The 21578-nt window shown below is 32.4% G+C and overlaps 1 protein-coding gene across 2 annotated transcripts in view; it reads right to left on the reverse strand.

Annotated features, from left to right (window-relative positions):
- Positions 1–433: 433 nt before the first annotated feature.
- LOC148623097 (oxytocin receptor A-like) overlaps positions 434–21578 on the reverse strand; it is a 36625-nt gene continuing 15480 nt past the window's right edge. Inside the window, exons 2-3 of one of the 2 annotated variants that reach the window (XM_088573620.1) lie at positions 3544–4027; positions 434–2278 (exon numbers count right to left, since the gene is read on the reverse strand). In XM_088573620.1, the coding sequence (XP_088429746.1) occupies positions 1586–2278; positions 3544–4005 (1155 nt within the window). In that variant the 5' untranslated portion in view covers positions 4006–4027 and the 3' untranslated portion in view covers positions 434–1585. The remainder of the gene's footprint in view (positions 2279–3543; positions 4028–21578) is intronic. The other variant, XM_088573621.1, reaches the window with a different exon arrangement.

Below are 21578 nucleotides of genomic sequence, written 5' to 3' on the forward strand. Positions count from 1 at the left end.
ATATAGGGAATTGACAAACCGTTATAGAAAGGCAATTTCAAAATTTCTATGCATCAACGTTTGTTATTCTTAAAAACCGTTGTTGATCGTAATTCCTAAGATGAGAACTTGTCAAGTTGAGAATCAAATTTTCACTCGATTTAGCATGCAATAATGATGAGGGTTTGAAGGCTTCCACGTTGTGAGAGTTTAGATATAATAGCGATATTTATTGAACATTTCAGAATGACAGCTTGTTACGAGATTGTACTTGTTATTCATTACAAGAAAAATATTAGACTCTTATCGTGCCAGTAAAACATATTGTAACAAAAGTAAATGACAATAGGGTACTTTTCAGCTGTTAACGTGTTTTGTCTCTGTCTCCAGTCTGGAAGTACATTTCCTTTTGTCCATCCTAAATGTAATTTAACAGAGTGCAGACAAATAAGAGTTTCCTTTAAACACTTTATTTCAAAGATAAAATTTACAGTTCCCGGTGATGTTGCATGTGGTCACGAGACAAAATACCCATTCACGTTAAAGTGCATCGAAAGTTAAGGAACGCTCAACTAAATGCGAGCTTTCGTCCGCATTAGTAATACGTAAATTATTTATTTTGCTAGAATTTGTATTCAAACTATGAATTTCAAACGCCTTAAAAATACCTGTTTTTCATCCAGTTTCAACATTTCAAAAATTTTATGAATATGAAAAAAAAAAATGTTTTATTTGATTGTCTTAACTGTTATATCCTTAATTTGAACTTATGTTGCAAGAAATAATATCAGTTAAACTTATCAGAAATGATACAATGAATCTGTATCTACACACACGAAAATATAGTGGTCAATGATTGCATGCATCAGATAATGTAGTGAGTGCAAACTGTATACATATATGAAGTTATTTAACCGATTTAGGTAATAAAATTTGAAAAGTTGTTTGTTATTGGGGTTTTCGTTGATAGCCACAATTTTGATTAATTAACAAAGAACTTTGCTTTTCTGATCTAAAGTTCTATAGCTACTTCATGTTATTTAGTAATCATATTTTGTGTCTTATTTTAATCACCAGAGGGAGTATAGCGTCTTTCTTTCCGAATTTGAAAGGAATTAAAACAATCTGTTTAATAAGTAAGTTAGTCTCAGTGTTTTTTCTTCTTCTTTTGATTTGTGAATGAGAGAAGTTCGATTGTATTTCATTTACAATTCTGCTATCAGAGAAAATAACTATTATCTAAATACATAATCTACTAACATCAAATACATGCATGTAACAACGAACGTGTAAGACATAGAATAGTAAGTATTTTAAACATGAGTCAATATCTATATTTCTAATCACAACAATAAAGTTGTTTGCAACTAGTGAAGTTAATGTTTGTTACTAATAAAGTTGTTGTTTGTTACTCGATATGTTGTTTTTCTTTGATTTTGAGGTTAGTTATAAATATGCAAATTGTTTACTGAGCAGTTACGGTTTAAATTGATGCACATGTTTGTTTCAAAATAATGTCTTCCAATTCCAAATTTTCACTCTCGGTTGATACATAAGCGTACACCCATAGTACATTACAATCGTAAGAATTCAAACTTCAAATATGTCACCTAATATTAGACATTTCAACATGGTTATCTTTGATTGATGACCACTTATAGTTGACAGAAGCTGATTTTGAATCATGAAAAGACCTCGTGCTTGTCGTAGAATACACACACGTTCTTTGCATGCCTGTACCGTCTGATGTCGCTCTCTTCAAGTCATTACTCTTACATTTGGCATTGAAAAGTAAGAAGACATATGGATTCGCAGTGGAGTTTGCAGCCGCCAATCCTCCGAGAATACCATAAACTAAGGGAGAGATGATACAGTGATCTCCGTACGACATAATCATCTCCGCGATAAAATAAGGTAGGCCACAAACAGCATATACAACTACAATCACAAAGGTCATCTTCAGTGTTTTAATTTTAGCTTTAGGTAAAGAGCTTGACGGTGTGCTTTGTAAGTGTATCTTCCCAGGTTTTATTGCCTGTCTTGATTTCCTGCCTTCAGTAGCTTTTTGTGCAATCTTCAGAAAAATGCGAGTATAACAAAGTATCAAAATTAAAAATGGGATGAGAAAAACAATGATAGCGATGTATGTCAAAAATGCTTGTCTGTGTGATTTCGGTTTTGATCGAAATACGTTTTCACATTTACTAATATTACCGTTGTCTACCAGCTGGAACACATATAACATTGGTAATGATGCTATAACGGCAACTAACCAGGCACAACCAGACATCTTCCATACCTAAAATATCATCGATACAGATTAAAAAGCGTAATATTGATATTTTTCTGAAACTACCATTCCACAAAACTACTCTATGGATATGACAAGCAATCAGCAGTTATGAACCACACAAATTAATGGTTAAAAGAAATACGCATAAGTTTGTTCCGTAGTTGTATCAACATGGTTCTTTAAGACAGTAAGCACGTCTTTACTACAAAATAAATAAACCTTTATACCTTTAGTAAAACGTAGAATTGCAGACACAACAGGAAGGAGATGTCGTCCTGTATATACAATCAATAATATGACGTTTTCTGCATGTGATATTTCTAATAGTAAAAATACCATTTATCAAATGTTGGTTTATTTTTTGTAAATTTTACAATTTAAAAAAAAGTTTATAAAAATGCCCATTGAATTCTTTTAATGGTAAGTACAAACCTAAATTCATTTTCTTCTTCCAGTCTACCTCAGTCAATATATGAAGGAGAAGAATGTATATTTTTTAAAATTTTGCTCACCGACTTTCTTTAAAACGAAATTTAAGTGCATGTGACATTTGTTTTTGTGACATTCCGTAATGAAGAATATTTAATTTCAAGAAAACATTCAACTACTTGAACATGAGATGGTTGAGTTGCATTCGTATAATATATCATATAACGAGAATGGATATGGTGAATATGTCAAAGAGACAACAACCCCACCGGGACGAACAGCTCAAGGCCCACATGGGTCTTCTATGAACAACGAAGAGACTCTCAAACCACAGGGCAGACTGCAGCTAGCCCCAAAACAACCTTACATACAGGAACGGCAAATTAATTGCCCATATATACCCCAGCAACATTAAAGCAAACAGCAGGTTAAAACGAAACAAGACATACAGAGACTAGAAATTCCTGACTTGCGTTTGTCTACCCCGGACTTGACTTTTTATGAGCAACTCGGCGGGTGTTTCTAGAAAAGCAGAGGACGCTTACCCTACCGGTGCACCTGGTCCATGCTCCCAGTTTTTAGTGGAGTCCGAGTTGCTCATTTGCTTTTGTTACTTTGTATGTATGATTTTAGTTACTGTATGTTCTTTGTTGTGTCTGTTTTCCGTGTTTGTCCCTAGATTACATTCTTTTGATTACCGCTATAATCTTGGTTCCCTTGATTACTCTTGGGACAAGCCCAAAAATGCGGTGGGGTGAGAGTACCTTTGCGTGATCACAGCCATCGCCCCTTTTAATTATCTGTCTTAAAGTATTTGGTTACACATGATAAAAAATACATACCGACATTTTCTTCAGAGGAGCCCTGATAGCTTGATGCCTGTCAATAGCAATAACAACTACAACGTTTGTACTAGCCATCATGGTGAAGCTCTGTAAAAACTTGATGAATTTACACATAAAAGCACCAGCATACCAAGCTCTGCCATCTTGGTACTCCCAGACCAACTGAGGCAAGATAGCAAACAACACCACCATAAGATCAGCTGCTGTTAGGTTCAATATAAAACTGTTAACACGAGAAAGGCTGTTAAGACGTCTATTGTTCCACATCCAAAGTAGAACTAGAAGTCCACCGACTATCCCTAGGATAATCATTACATAAAGTGAGACAAGCCGTATTGTTCCATTATATTTTTTATCATGGACGTTCCCACATATTGACTCATTGCTTGACGTTGTGTTAATTGGATTGACTGTTGTAAAGTTGTTAGTCATATAAACAAACACTTTTGAAGCTTCCATCTCAATTAAGAATATTCAGTAGCTGAAATAAAAAGGTTTTTAAGGTGAATCGAAAAGTATAAATAATATGGTTAAAACGACAATCTTGACTTAAAGAAAAAGGGTAAAGCGTCGAAATATCGACAGGAAACCCGACTGATACATACTGATTAATTAAATAAAATTGGAAGCTCGTTCATCAAATGAATGAACCAATTGCAAGTAACATAATCATCTTTTGCTTTTATTTAATCAATAGCCATGCTTACAATTGTGTAAAGAAAAATATATTGAAAGAAATGAATTAACGGAGGAGTTGGACATACCACTAGTTAGGATGGCGTGAAGGGATATTCTTTATCTTTAAAATTCAGATCCTTGCTACAAATGCTTACCAGGGAGCCAGTGTACTTAATTTTAAGTAAGATGAAATCTATTATTTTAGGATTTAATGCTACAATATGTGCAGGTCAATACAAATTGACGTGGCAGAAAAACGCATATACCTTAGAGTTTGTCGCAATATTTCCTCCTTCCAACTGTTAATATCATGCTGATTTTTCGACGAAGATTATTTCGTCTAAATTATCTTTATAATAGTTTTTTTCGTTTTCTTTACTAAGCGCAATTCAAATCAAAGGTATTACGGCTTTGAATGTCTAGATATTAGACATGAAGAGGGAGATGAACAAAGAGAAAGTATCAAATACCATGCCTTAGATACAAAAATCCATGTTATTTCATAAAGAATTCAAAGAGATATCTATTAGGGAATCCTTTTCAGAGGAATTTCACGTTGGTTTTAATTATCTTTTTTCAATTTTTGGCAACGTTAGTTCGCTTTAAACTTATAATGATAAACAAAACAATCATATTTTAACGTCATTATTTCAAGTATAATGACACCATTGAATTGATATTTGATATTTACCATATGTTTAAATAGTCATTAAGCACGCGTGTCCAACTAGATTTCGCATTTTCTGGCAATTGAGTTTTTTGTTTTGTTTTTAATCAATCATACTCATGTCAGAAAACAAGCTAATTACATTCAATAATACATGGTAAATAAATTGAGATATTCAAAGATTCATAATCAGTTACAAGAAAAAGAAATTATTTTGTGTGTACGGTAATAGATAGCTATGCTTGTTTATATTTATTTTGGAATTTTTGTTTCTTTCAGTTTGGTTTTTTTCTGCAGTCATTTCGTACAGTTTTATAGCATTATAATTGACATTATAGACAGGAATGCCTTCTTACAAATAATATCAGAGTGAAAAACAAATGCATAAAATCTATAGATCAAGACAGGAAACTGTCTACAACCAATGTTTTTTCTGCCATTTAATAACAGATTATATGTGTCAATTTGACTCGGAGATATTAAAAAACCAATAAAGAAGTTAAAAACTTCTATTTCAGTATATTACTTGCTACATGTTTTAGTTACCATCTGAATTATGTCATGAAATGTTCTATTTTCTGGTAAATACATAGTCTGTCAAGTTATTGAAATAGAAATCAATTGCTTCATCCTTCTTATTACCATTTTCACTCCTATTACGTCAAATAAATTTCGCCAGTTAAAAAGGCTATTTTCACATTTATATTCAATTCCATCCTTATAACAAATAAACATGCAATTTGTCAATACAGTTGACTAAGAATCATTATCAAAAATTCACTGTGGTATGAGAAGAAAATAAGAAATTACAATAATAGCTAGTTCATATGATACACGTGTCATACAGTATAATGTTGTGTTTACGTACAACAAAACCTTAAGGTGTTAAATGCATCAGATAACTCAATAATCGTTTTCTTTTGATGACCAACGTATTTATTTTGCACTTATTTTGACATTCTTCGAAAAGATTGTTATTGTGTAAAGTAGTATTGACTTTTTGGACTCCTACCATTACACAAAATTCTTAACTAAACGGATATAAAACAAGACAATAAAGCATTGATTCTGCTCCAGAACTTTTTAGATGTCCATTTTCTTAGCAATGGTAACAAATTGAATTAAACACAACATTGTTCTTTAATGTTTCTTCAGTTTATCTTTTCAGTAAACATTAGATAATTCAAGTTCGTTACATGTGATAACGAAATGTTATTAACGGAATTGAAAACGATTTTCTTTTTTTAATTGCTTCATGAAGTTAAATGTCATGTAGGGTTATATTCTGACATCCTTGCAGATATACCATAGTATTTTATCAATCCTACATAGAACGAAAAAAATTAAATACTTGAAAATGGTTGGTGATTTGTGATGGATTAGGTCACACGAACATTAAAATATTTTAAAATATTTTATTTATTTATTTTGTTGGTAGTTTCATCCTGATTTGTTTGAAATTCTTGTTACACACGATTAAGTTAGTATATTATAGTGTATTTTATTGTGGAGTGTGAAAAATTTTAAAGCAAATTAGAAATGAAATGAACTTGTATTGCTTGGTATATTTAAATAAAGCTCAGTGCCCGTTGTCGGACCCATTTGGAACTTCACTGAAATTCATTTTAGCCAATGAAAAATATATGAGTAATCGTTGATGATATCATAAAATTGCATATAATTTGCACATTTTACGAATGGCGACTATATTAGAAAACAATTAAAGTTTTTAGTCTCCTTGTTAAATTATTTAATTGTTATATATTTTATTTGATTAAAAGATATAAATCCTGAAATCGTTTTAAAGAGTAATCAAGGGAACCAAGGTTATAGCGGTAATCAAAAGAATGTAATCCAGGGACAAAGACCAGACATGGAAAACAGACATACACAACAAATAACATTAAGTAAATAAAATCATACATACAAAGTAACAAAAGTAAATGAGCAACTCGGATTCCACTAAAAACTGGGAGCATGGACCAGGTGCACCGGTAAGGTAAGCGTCCTCTTCTTTTCTAGACACACCCGCCGTGTTGCTCATAAAAGTCAAGTCCGGGGTAGACAAACGAGGAAAGGAAAAGTATGACCCGTTGAATAAATCAGTCAGTTTTCATGGTGCTGGTGGATACGCCATAACGATCCACGAGTTCATGATGAAGACAATAAAACTTCTGTAGTGATGACTTCAATCTTGTAGCAACAAAACCCTGTTCCAGAAGCCTATTTGTTAGAGTTCTAGCGCGATACAAAAAGTCTGCGTAGTTTCGGTAAGCTCTGGCATAACGTATGAGTTGTGATATGAACAAAATTCGAAAAAGTATGATAATTTTGTATCTTTTGCAACCAAATAAAAGAATAAAATAAAACAAAAACAGCTAACTTGTTGTATGAATTGCTAGAAAAAATCAAAGAGCAATGTGGTATCAGGACCAATGAGCTTAATGCTGAGAGTAGGAATAATTGATAGACAAAAATAAAATTTAATAAAATAGATTTTATTGTCGTTTTTTTGTGATCTGTCATCTATTTTACCATCGATTTACTAACGAAAACCGAAGAATGATCGAGTTAAGGGAATTTTAGAAATTCACGTAATGTAGAATGCTATTTTATTGGTTTCTTTTTATTAATACAACAGAGCACAGGCATCCTAATTCTCTGTATTATCGGAAGATTTATAAGCTTTAGGCTGGATGTCCAGGAGATAAAGAACGCCATATGCAACACGGAAATTAGATTTTTGATGCGTTAACATCCAAATAAATATAAAATCATCTACAATTTGTGTCTTTGTAAAGAAGTTTGGTATTTCATGTGTTATGATAAGTGATGTGACGGATTACAAGTATACATCAACGATTTTAGCTGTTAGCTGTTTATAGTAATTTTGGATTGACAATAATCTATATTGTCCATTTTCCAGCTAAAAGACTATGGGAAGTTATTGTATTATTTACCTTAGACTTACATCTTTTTAACTAATTATCAACTGAACTTTATCTCTATTATTTCTAATGTCATAAAACGATCAAGTCAAGTCTTATATTCTTATCTTGAAACCAAAGGGAATCAATAAAATTAAGCTTAGACCGGAAGTGTTGTGATTTAGATAGACTACGGTTATAGTTATTCTATAGGGAAAACTACCTACACAACCTATTCCACATTACCTAATAACTAGACCGCTATGTCCAATTCGCCATGCCTCATTCCTCTTGTTTTATTCTCCTTTTATATTCAACATCTCGCTCTTTTGTAATAAACACATATTATGCATGTTACGAAATCATTATAATTCATTATTTATTTCACGCAATATTAAACAATTCTTCTGAAAATAAAAATAAGTTTGCCAACAATGTGAGCCTAGTTGATACCAATCCTTCTTTCCAATAGCCCATGTCCCATTTGCTTGCCCTATTACTCACTCCCCAATTACCCAATACGCCATGAAAGTGAAAGTTCCCAATACAGGTACTGTTAACCGACAGTTAAATTCTCGATGAAGGATCGAAGGAGAATCGACAAGAAAATTGACGGGAAACTAAGTGCATCATGGTCATCCACTCCGTAACCACATTGTTACAACCAAAGTGCATTTAGGTACTCTGATTTAAGTAAATTATTGCCGTTGTTCTGTAATACAAAACACAAAAACAAACCATTTGTTTTAGTGTTAAAACTGAAAGTTCAATAACTATGTACAATTTTCAATATAGAATCACTTAGATGGCAACGTCAGATGAAATCGACAGATTTACTGATCGTTGAATTCAATAACTAGAAAGCAGTTTTCAAGTACCCGATGGGTTATTATTGCTCTCATTTATCACTCTCCAATGGTAATCTATCATACGTTATTTGGGAGAATATTTCTTCTAAGTGTCCTGTTAAGAGCCACGTTTTACAAAAATAGTTCAAAACAATTTTAGCAAAAAAAAAAAAAGAAACCTAAATTGTTTTAATAAAAATGAGAAATATTTACGTTTTTCTATTTAATCTAAAACAAGTAGAAGAGTCTTTTTAGATAAGTATTGGCAAAACTCTTCAACTTCAATATAATTCAAAGTCTGCACTAACACTACAGAAAACAAGCGAAATGTTGAAAAGAATGTCATGCATAGTACAAACCAAGGATATTAGAACAATAACCTGGCCCCGGTGCCAATAAACTCAAACCAAGAATATTAGAACAAAAACCTGGCACCGGTCCCAATAAACTCAAACCAAGGGTATTAGAACAATAACTTGGCCCCGGTGCAGATAAACTCAAACAAAGGATATTAGGACAAAAACCTGGCCCCGGTGCCAATAAACTCAAGCCAAGGATATTAGGACAAAAACCTGGCCCCGGTACCAATGAACTCAAACCAAGAATATCAGGACTACAACTAGGCCCCTGTGCCAATAAACTAAAACCAAGGATATTAGGACCTAAAAATATTACGTACGTCTGAGGTTATGCTTCAGTATTTGTGACATTGTTGTAGCACCATTGTTTTAACTTTTATGAAAGCTTTATGGCATTGCATTTGTTCGAGCCCGATCATGAGTATGCCACAAGTATTTCAATAATTCAGTAAAATCATATATGTAGGCTAGTTAAGTTTAAAATATTTTATTGCTAAAAACAGACAGTTGGATTGGATATAAGTTATACCAACTTACAAAGGTCCTTCCCACATATTTAGTTACACATATTTTGTGAACATACGTCAGCAACAAAAGACAATATACAATGTAAACAACTAATTGTGACAAAACTGAATCAAGAACAGTATATGATGATTGGGGGTTTTTACGGTCTTGACTATCCTTACCGATCTCGCACGACCGCCCCTTACAGGGATTCTGTTAGTAAATGTTTGTTAGTAGTTGGAGGTAGCGGAGCCCAGCCTTCGGAATACCTGACAGAAGAACTCAGTCAGAATATGTCCTACTAGCGACTGGGCTGCTCTGTTGACGCTCTGGCCTACTCCGAGAGTGTTTCCCCACTCTAACTTTCTGGGAGTACGTCAACGTGAAGAGTGAAGAACAGTATATATGTATTTATATATAGTCACCCGACCGACAAAATTTCTGAATTTGTTGATTACCATCTCCGACCCCTTGTTCAAAAGCTCCCGTCATATCTATCTGAGGAAAATGGAATCAATGAATCCTTTACCTCCCGAAACACTTCTGATCTCCCTTGATGTCACTTCACTCTACACTAATATCCCACACGATGACGGTATAGAAGCTGCCGAGAAGCTTGGGAATCACGAGATATTTTGGACACCCCTACTGACTGCCTAGTAAATTTACTTACTTTAGTTTTGAACTGTAACAACTTCACTTTCGACGACGAACACTATCTTCAAATCAATGATACAGCTATGGGAACGAAAACGGCTCGTTTGTATGCTAACATCTTCATGGGTAAATTAGAAAATAATAATTTAACGTCTTTATCGAAACCTCTCTCTTGGTATCGATTCATCGAAGATGTTGACATGAACATGAAATGGACTGAGTCTAAACAAAATTTAGACAATTTTATCACACATGTCAACAATGCTCATACATCAATCAAATTCACACTAAAATCACCTTTTTGGATACTACTACGTCTGTAAGAGACGGGAAAATGTCAATGGATCTTCACAGCAAACCAACTGATAGTCATTAAAACTTATCTCCCAATAGTTGTCATCCAAAACATTGTACTAAAAGCATACCATACAGCCAGGTACTTTGAATTCGGAGCATTTGCTCATCTGACGACACCACCAACAAACGTCTAGATGAACGCCGTGGTCATTTGTCATCGCGTGGCCACAAATCAACAGATTGAGATCGGGGATTTTAACGTGCTAACATCAGTCGTAATGATCTCCTCGAGTACAAACCCAAGAAAAAGAACAAAAGGATTCCTTTTGTGGTTACTAACCTCTCGCAGCTACTGTACTCGATTTGGAAAGACATACTAAAACATCCTAAGCTCTCCAAGCTCTTTCCTGGGGCCCCGGTCATGGCGTTCCGTAGACCTAGGAGTCTAAAAGATGCCCTAGTAAGAGCAGAGATTTCATCTCAGTCCAAACAAAATACAACGGGCCAGTGTCGACCATGTGGAGATAAAAGATGTAAGACCTGTACACTGATACTGCACACCAAAACGTTTATAAGCTACTGCACTGGAAAGGAATTTGTCATTCTTTGCGACGTGAATTGCAAAATACCATTTAACTTCTCCAGTGTCGATGTGGTATGCAGTGCGTTGGCGAAACAGAACAACCTTTCAACGGGTTTATTGTTTTCCACAGTTAATTCATTTCTTAATTTTGATAAAAACACCCTTTTCTTATTTTCATTTAGATTCTTTATCATTTGCTTATGTGTGCCTTTGATAAAGGTACAATCATCCACAGCGTACGTGATTCAGTTTCTGAATCTATGTTTTGATCTTGAACTTTATTAGTTTTATGCTGAAGAAGGATATCGGTTATCCGAAATATTCAATGTAAACATATTTAGACGTTTATTGTATTTATATTAATATATATGTTATCATATGTGATGAACTTGTCATTTCTATAATATAAATATATCTTTATTTAAATCATCAGATAAGGTGTCATTTCCAAAAAGCGAAGTTTCGATCGTTAGTTCTAGTAAAAAGGCAGTATCATTCTTCAATTTTTCAGATGTCTCTAATATAATGGGCATTCCAATGGGTAATGTATGGCATCATCAACCGCCCAACTGCAGACACAACCTGGATCATTTACAAAATTAACACGGAAGAGATCTGCATTCAGGGCACTACACCTATGTAGAAGTTTCGTGTGTAGAATATTATGTAATCTACAACCTGTGACATAATAAGAAGGAGATTTATTGTATATATCAAATAGATGTGCTTCTTTTAATCTAGAAATGGTTGGAAGATTACGTATATTTGATTCCAAATTCTTCCAACGTCTAATCGTGGACGGGAAAAAAGGAGTTGGAAAATAACTGTAATCTTGTAAATGGTTGCCGATAGTCAGAATCAGTCCGCAAGTTTCTTTGCCTTTCATCTCGTTGATACGGTGATAAACAGTCATTAAGATAAGATGGACAATCTTCATGGTGAATTTTATAAAAAAAAAAATTAAGTTTCCTTCAATATGTAGGTTCTTGCTATCATTACAAACAATATAAGATATTAACAGAAAATGTGTAATATTAGTATTTAGTATTTAGCCAAAAAATCATTTTTTATATTAATGAAATTGTTTGTTTTTTCTCAAGTTTCAGTGCACCAATTAATGAATATTTGATTAATGGAACTAAGAGAGTCAAAGGTAAAACAAATGCAGATGTTTATTAAGTATTACTAACTTACTAACTGATGCTGATTGTATTTGTTTTATAGTTTTTCAGTAGGTTTATACGTTTGTACCACGGTTTACTAAAATAAACTTTCTATTCAAATTAATTTATTATTTAGCGTTAGCTTACAGGTATCACCTGTGGCAGAAATTTGTAGTGTGCATTTTGGAGTTTCAGCATTTCATACGTTGAAAGTATTAGAACGCATCATATAAACACAAACAATATTTCAGAAAAAAAAAACATTATTATGAATGTAAATTAAATACTTCGATAACTCAAGATAGATTGACAGGGATGTAATCAAGTGTAATCAAGATTCCGACCCAAATGAAAAAAAGGAGAGTCGGGGAAACTTAAAACAACAAATACAATGAAGCAACCTGAAATACACGCTATGAAAACAAGATAAAAAATCAGAAACAAAAACAAAAAACATTCTGATCCACCTGAAGTAAAATGTTGTCTGCCACTCCCATCAAGTAGTTTTCAAGGTGATGTCTAATCCTCGACATTTAATTTGTCTATTTTATATTAGACCAACATTTCGATATTATTCACGTCATGAAACACCGTTAAATCCATTATAATCGACAATTGTATTGTGTGAATCACACCTTAACTTTGTGAGTGGGGACAACATTATTGTAGCTTGACGCTTACCCGATTTTACTTTACACACGTCATATTATGGATGGCGTTGACAGAGCAGGAAATGACTTCTGGTGATCCTGGTGTCAATCTCGGATTCTGTATGAGACATTTTAAAGTGCTTTAGTAATTTTGTGGAAACTTGTTTTCCTTACCTTTAGTTTTTTTATGTAATTGTATTTCATTCTGTTTACTTTATTGTGTAAGAGTAATCAAGGGAACCAAGGTTATAGCGGAAATCAAAATAATGTAATCCAGGGACAAAGACCAGACATGAAAAACAGACATACACAACAAAGAACATAAAGTAACTAAAATCATACATACAAAGTAACAAAAGTAAATGAGCAACTCAGACTCCACTAAAAACTGGGAGCATGGACCAGGTGCACCGGTAGGGTAAGCGTCCTCTGTTTACTTTATTGTGTATGTAGATTGTCGATTATCTCTTTTTCATCTTTCGCTTGTTTCTATAATTTACTACCGATATTTAATTAAAACAATCAACGTCATGCACAATGGAAAATAAAAAAGTGACAATGAAAATTGATAATGCAATATGGACTGACGTGTTCAATTAGACCTATGTATTATTATACACATTTTTTCTTCTTTTTAGCGTTTCTTTTTGATGTTGAGTGTACATATACAGTGACACTTTAAACTAAAAAAGAAGGCTGTTCTCTTTTTAGAAGGAAGTCTTCATTTTGGAAGAAATTTCGTTCTAAGAATTTACATAAATGACGTATAATATATCTATACAAAGTCCAGAAGAACAATTTTGAATTTAAATTCTCTGACACTCCAGCATACCGTATTTGATTAATGATAAAATTGGAGGATGAATTACCCTCAGGTCAAGTATATCAACTCTTAACGATATTGTGTTTGTGTGACACTACATTGACTGTCTAATTCAGAAAATGGGCGGGCCTTGACATCTGGCAAACCAACATGTACTTAAGAAGAACGTAATTAACAATCACGTAACTGTAATAACGTTCTTTGGTGTTTCTTAAGGTTATGAAAATATGGCACACCCTTCTATGTATTGGATACCGAAACTTCACAAATGTCGAAGATATATTGCTTGGTCTGCCATATGCACAACTAAACCCCTATCAAAATTCCTTGCTGCTTTACTTACGACAATGAAATATGGACTCAAAAGTTACTATGTTTTTTCTTCTAGTCAAGTGCTTCTAGTAGCGTAAAGTGCTGTAATAATATACGAACTTTTAATTTTGTTTTACCTTGTGAACTATACTTCTATCTGCATTGTGAATGCAAAACGTCTCTGCTACCTTTATTCCATGTACTTAGATTATGATGTCTCGGACTCATTCTTCTATTGAAATGCTTTTATATATGATTTACCGATAATATAAAGTGATAATAAGTATCACAGACCTCAATGAAAAACTTAATAATGTTTTGTCAATGTTTAAAATAACATTCAAGGGAACGTTGATTTAGAGTATTTTTGAAACTGGGATCTTCTGTCGAAAGACATTGATGACACTAAATATTGTGACAGTAAACATGTTTTCATTTTTAACGTTACAATTTAACTAACGTGAGACTTTTAAGGACAAAATACATGCTTACAGAAAACCAATATTGAAAGAGCAGCGCATGCGGCAAGCCAAGTCGTGTACAGTACAATTTTGACAAATACAAGATTTTCTCAAGATTTTTGTTTACATAGTCTTTTTATACAGATACCAAATGCTATATGAGTAAAGAATTACTCTGTTATAAATTCATGAACAGTTCTTTACGTTTTTGTAATTGACTATCTTTTCAGTCGTCCATTAAGACATCCATAACGTTCAATACGAAATGTTAAACTTTCGGATTTGTATTTCTAGAAATTAAGCAATGGTCACATGTTGCAAAGCACAGCAAAAATCAATATTGGCTAAACAATAAAGACGTGTAATTCTAAGTATAAGTAAATATTGCATTCCTCTATATGAACTGACACATAAATAAGTATTAAGAATTCTATTCAAAAAAATGTTCTGACAAAACACAATTTTCCAGACATGTATATAAATCCATAAGCTCTTCAATAGATATATCGACATTTTAATATAGAGTTCTCGTTTCTCCTTTTTATAACAAATAATGTCCATCAAATAGCAAATATGATAATTCCCGGATTCCTGATTTTTACATATTAGATCTGACAGATTCAAGTGATTTAATCAATCGATTGTAACCTTGCCAGACTACATTAGGAAATTAATATGCGGTCAATTGGCCCTGGTCATTTAAGTTAATTGTACGTCTAAATTGGATGAGTGCCATCCTTATAATGATGTCAGATCGTTTATCTTCATCAGAAAGTAGTCACACACTTTTTATCTTGAGTTTTATCCTATAATTAATTAAATGGTTTTTTTTATTATGTCCTATATCCGAGTTACACGACCATCTATACGCAGATCCGGCTAAAATAAATGTTTATTATTTTCGATTACATTTTTTGTCAACTCATTATATCTCATATTTAGAAACGTCATGCTATCATATTTATGTGTTTAGAAAGATATACATTTTATTTCTTTTGGAATTTTCAGGTAAATGTTTTGCCCTAATTTTTATCGCATAATTCTTGCTTTGTGATATCAAGTTCAAGATCAAAATCTCAAATTTCTAAGAAAAATAATTGATAATGACCTATGTTTTATGTTACTATAATCTGATTTTGTTAATATAGGATATTTCTTACATTTCTAAGTTATCTACTACGCGTACAACATGATAATTAGCAAAAACAATTAATGATTACCGCTAATGTCAATAGTGTTTGCCACGTGTCGCGGAATTTGCATTATCGTTGCTAATTTATTACTGGATAATTGTCACTTGCAATGTGGCGGATCAGATCGATACGCTCACCCTTCCAAAGCACCCGATGTCATTCCCGGTTTTGTAAGGCAGATCATATAGCTAGTGCTTTTATTTTTTGTGTGACGTCTTGTTTCCCCTATAATCAGTATTTATGAGTAATCTTTTTTTTATTTGATTCGCTACATTGTACTTTTCATTAACTTTTGTTAGCTTGTATCATTTTAGTTACTTTATGTTCTTTGTCGTGTTTGTCTGTTTTCCATGTCTGGTCTTTGTCCCTGAATTACATTTCCGCTAGAATGTTGGTTCCCGTAATTACTCTTTCACCTACCATCTGGTTCGTAAGGTGAATGGCACTTAAAAGATATGATTATATCCGAATTACAAACAGCAAAGAGGATATCACAATGTATGGAACTCGTTGATGTTTAAGGCAGTAAGTCTTGGTAGTCAAATACATATCTTGCATAGATCTAACTTTACTGAGTTCATTCTGCAATCTAAAACTATTGCAATCAGAAAGTTCTTTAAAATCAATTAACGGTGTCCTTTCAGATTTTCCAACAATTATTTATTAAACGTAGACTCTGATTAGGAGGGTGTTTAATTGAATACATATATAAAGTGAGATAACGTAAACCCTGCATGTTTTCATGCGTGCTTGGTATCATTGATGCCTCAACCAATTAATTTCAATCACTAAAACATATGATATAACACATGGAAATTGATGCATGTGGTTAATAGATAGAGGAAAGGAGTTATATAACGTTATTATCAATTAAATGCAGTCAGATCAAATAAATTATTGCCGGTTAAATAATTATAACTTGCAATATGCACTACTCTTGCGAAATAAAAAAAAAAGGATGAATAAAAGGCTTTTTACTTTATCTTTAATAAATTCGTTTTTGTGATTGATATTGTCAGAAAAATCCAAGTGATGCTTTAAATAATCATTTAAATGAGTTAAATGAAGTAGTTTTCTGAACATAGTTGAGTCAAGGTCAACTTGAATACAAGTGATATTAAAATTACGATAATCTAAGCGTATTATGGATGGCGATGCAATAAATACAAAAAATGTGAAAAAAATGTAAAACAATTGAATGACACAAACAAAGAAAGACACGAAACTAAAATTCAAATTGGCCAAAAAACATGAGAGCTTGAAAAAGGCTTATCTGTAATGATTATCTACATTTCTTGAGGTTGGTTCCTTATGTCATATTTGAAGTTGGTTCCTTATGTCAGATTTGAGGTTTGTTTCTTATGTCAGATTTGAGGTTGGTTCCTTATGTCAGATTTGGTTTTTATAGAAGAATGATAGGTTCTTAGAGAAAACAAGTTTTTGAGGATGTTTTTAACTGAATTTAACATTAAGAAGTGTATAACAACAAAGAATACACAGTACAAAGTTTTTGTTACTCCGTTAGGATTTTCAATATCGTATGAATTGAGGACGACATTTCATGACGATTGAAATGATTTTGGTTGTAATACCCTATTTCATGGTAAAGTTTGATTTCTGAAGATATTACTTATTTAGAAAACAACAAATTTATTATTTTGAATATATATTTTTTCCGAAATGTGACCATCATTTACTTCCATGTGTAACATTTCCATCACGGACAGCGTAATTTCAGGATCAGGATGAATACCAATCCTTCATTACAAAAGATATCAATGATAACGGTGGGCAAACTTTTGTATGTGTATGGTATATGTTAGGAATATGAAGTAGAAACGATGAGATAATAGCGAGGGTGGTTATTGAGTGATTATATATTTGGCAAATGGAACACAATTACGTGTAATAACAGTTTTCAAAAAGGAACTGTTCATTTAAAAGTAATACAAAATCACATACTGAAGATAAGAAGTGCATTATAAAAATAAACAGCTAAAAACATTTAGTGTTCATCAGATCAGAATAGATAAAAATCATCGTATTTCCTTACAAAAACTGATTGTTCCAAGACAGTTTTAATATGTAATTTTAGAGATTAATCGTACATTTGTGTTATTTATATTTCACATTTTGCCACTCTTTAGTCTTGTGTTATTTATATTTCACATTTTGCCACTCTTTAGTCTTGTGTTATTTATTGTTCACATTTTGCCACTCTTTATTCTTATGTTATGCAATAGCCACCGTCTCGTTTTAAATGTTTTAAAGAATTGTTATTAAGCAAAAATCTGTGTGGCATCTCTAGGTCGTAAAATGATAATGCTTACAAAACACTCATGTGAATTGTCAGTGTTTTTCATTTTTCTTTAGCATAAAGATGTCGACACTGTATATTTTTGATTAATATCCTGTAGTTTTTCTTCACACTTAATCTAATTTATTTTTCTCTGTTTTTGATTTAATTTAATTTACCCAAAGAAGTTTTTGTTGTTTGGGTAATAAATTTCACATTATATTTGTGGCTACGATGTCAGTGAGTAAACTTTGAGGAATACAAACTTTTTTTTAAAGCAGACGCATGATTTCGGCGAAAGAACGACAAAGGAATAATGCAAAATACAGCATAAATAATTGTCGGAAAATCTTAATGCCAACAAAAATTAGATAGTACTGCAATAACATTTGTTTTAATGATTAAATTTTGAATTTTTTTTCCGCTAATATTCATAGTTGCCACAGAATTGACTGATGTTGTTATGGCTATAATTCTTTAAATGGTTGTGAAAGTAACTAAACATAACGTGAAGTAAGCATCTACTTTTCTGTTTCTTTCAACAAGTATATATAGTAACTGCAGTTTCTTTTCTAAACAATTAATGTGATAAATTTCTCGGTACCATAAAAATCGTTTTATAACAATAAGCATTAAGAAAAAAAATGATTTAAAAAGAGATACTTTTTTTGTTTTTTGTATTTGTACAAATGTCCCCAGTATTTGATGACATTTATTAATTCCATCCCCACAATGACGTTGAGTAAACATTTTCTTTTCATTTATAATTAGTACGCTGCATTTTGAATTAGACAGCATTTATACTATATTTAAGGCAGATTTTAAAGTTAAATAGATACTTTGATAGTTTTACTATTTTTTTTCTAAGTTCCATTTAGTTAAAATGTCTTACGTGAGGTGTTATATCGGGGAATATTAATGTATATCGTAACACCGAAAATTTATCGCAGAAATCATTCCAACTTAGTTCAGCAACAATAACAATGGAAATTTCAGTTAGGCCGTTTTTACCACATATCTTGACAGGTGTAATGAAGCATTTCATTAGATTATTCTTTCATTAGAATGTAGTTACAAATTTCGTAGTTTGATGTAATAGGTGTAAGTCTTGAAGTACTTGAGATTCCTTTATCTTTATATATATATATATTAAAGTGCTCATTTAATGTCAATATTTTTCGTATATCTTTTTCCATGGTTAATCTTTCAGTGAGGGATATACCCAATTATACTGTAGTTGATGCCATTATTAGGGTTATAGTTATGCGAGCGACAATTTTTTTCCAAAAAGAGGCCTAGTTTTCGACTTTATTGCAACCACCTAACATACCGCTGATTTTTTGTATATATGTAAGAGTAATCAAGGGAAGCAAGGTTCTAGCGGAAATCAAAAGAGTGTAGTCCAGGGACAAAGACCAGACATGGAAAATAGACCAACACAACAAAGAACGTGAAATAACCAAAATAACACATGCGAAGTAATAAAAACTCGGACTCCACAAAAAACTGGGAGCATGGACCAGGTGTACCGGCAGGGATCTATGATTACTTTCATTTTTAGTCGGTAGTAAAAAAAAAACATTAGTAACTTTTTTTTTATAAATTGACGTTCTTTAGGATCATGAGTGATGAAAATTACAGTACTGCCGATTACGTTTTTTTAAATTTATGAACTAAATGTATTTACATGCATTATTATCGTCATACTTTGTTGTTATAATAACCCACAGAGCATATACGCCATCGATTCATAGAAAGAAATGTCTGATGTTTTTAGGCCACATGTTTCTTCTTGGTTTCCAGTCGAAAGTGATGCCGACAGTGATTGGTCATGACCTCAGAGAGCTAAGTGATTGGTCCAAAAAATGGCTCATGTCTTTAAATCCTGACAAAACGGAAATTATGTTGTTTTCTAATATTGAAACTCCCAAAATAAACTTTGTATTTAATGATAAAAATATACCAGTTACAGATATGCATAAACATTTAGGTGTAACATTTAGTAGCTATGCAAAATGGAATAATCATGTTGAATGTATAATCAAAAATGTATCGAAACATTTAAATGTACTACGGAAACTTAAGTATAGTTTAGGAAGAAAGAATCTTGAATCACTATATCTTACTTTTTTTCGACCGTTATTTGAATATGCATGTGAAGTTTGGGACAATATGGGCGTGGGTTATTGCAATAAACTTGAACAATTGCAGTTAGAGGCTGCTCGAATAGTAACTGGACTTCCAATCTTTACTAGTGCACAAATCATTTATAGTGAAATCGGATGGGAAACTCTAGCAGAAAGACGTGAAAGAAGAAAACTACAGTTTTTCTATAGTATTCAACATAATAATGCTCCAGAATATTTATACAATTTGATCCCACCAACAATTCAGAGTACAACAGTTTACCCCTTACGTAATGGAAATGACTTGATACATCCTTTTTGTCGACTGTCTTTGACACAAGGCTCGTTTTTACCATCAACTATACGGTTATGGAATAAACTCAATTTGTCTACTCGTAACATTGAATCTATAGGTAAATTTAAAAATGAATTAAAGAGGAGTAAATCAAATTCAACAAACAGAGTTCCTAAATATTTCGAGTTTGGAAATCGTAAATTAAACATTATTTTAACACAAATACGATGTTCGGCCTCCTTTTTAAATTATGATCTCTCGAGAGTTAACATCATAGCTGATCCATCCTGCCGATGTGGTGCTAGTATTGAAGATTCAAATCATTTTTTCTTTGAATGTCCTCATTATTCTGATGTTAGAAACAGACTCCTTATTAATCTAAATTGGTTGCCGGAAAATTGTCGAGTAAATTTAAGTACCTTAACGTATGGTCACCCGGCTCTTACCGATGAGCAAAATACAATAATTTTTAGTCATGTATATAATTATATAAAAGGATCTAAGAGGTTCCATATTGTATAATCAGTATCATTGATACTGTAAGTATATTTAAAACAACCACATACATCATCACATCATCACAATATTTGCTAGTTATATCATGTCAATATTATGTTTATATATTTATTGTATTGTTTTTGCTTTCAATATGTGTTGTTACACACTGTATATGAGAGAAGACTTAATAAGTTTGTCTAACTTGTGTCTAATCCTTTTGCATAATTACGCAAATAAAATATGTTTAAACTAATTGATGCCGTATAGTTTCGATTTTATGCAAATCGGTATTCTTCTAGTGTTTAATTACCTGATTTAGGTAAATGAATGATAGGTGAACTTAAGTACACTATTCGATTCATATCTTATATAACTGACCCTCAGCGCTTCTTTATTTTAGCATCAATGTGAAAGGTGGTGTAGGCTAATTCACTTATTTTCTCGTTGCGCTCCCGTTTTCACTTCCCCAATATAATTAGATTATTTATTATTTTTTTCAAAGAGATGAGCATGAGAAAATCCCGCGAGTTGAAAAAAATATTTAATAATCTGTTTATCGCTGTTTTGCTGAATTGTAAGGTATTAGTTTTCTTTTATTTTCAGTTTTCCTGACCTAAATATGTAAGTTTTATAAGCGCTGCAAAATTTCCTTTCGGTGCTATTTTTCGGCGACGTGCTACGTGATGTCACGT

This window comes from Perna viridis, chromosome 3 (assembly GCF_037379345.1).
Source record: "Perna viridis isolate PV_CMFRI_1.1 ecotype Kerala chromosome 3, ASM3737934v1, whole genome shotgun sequence".
NCBI classification, from domain to species: domain Eukaryota; kingdom Metazoa; phylum Mollusca; class Bivalvia; order Mytilida; family Mytilidae; genus Perna; species Perna viridis.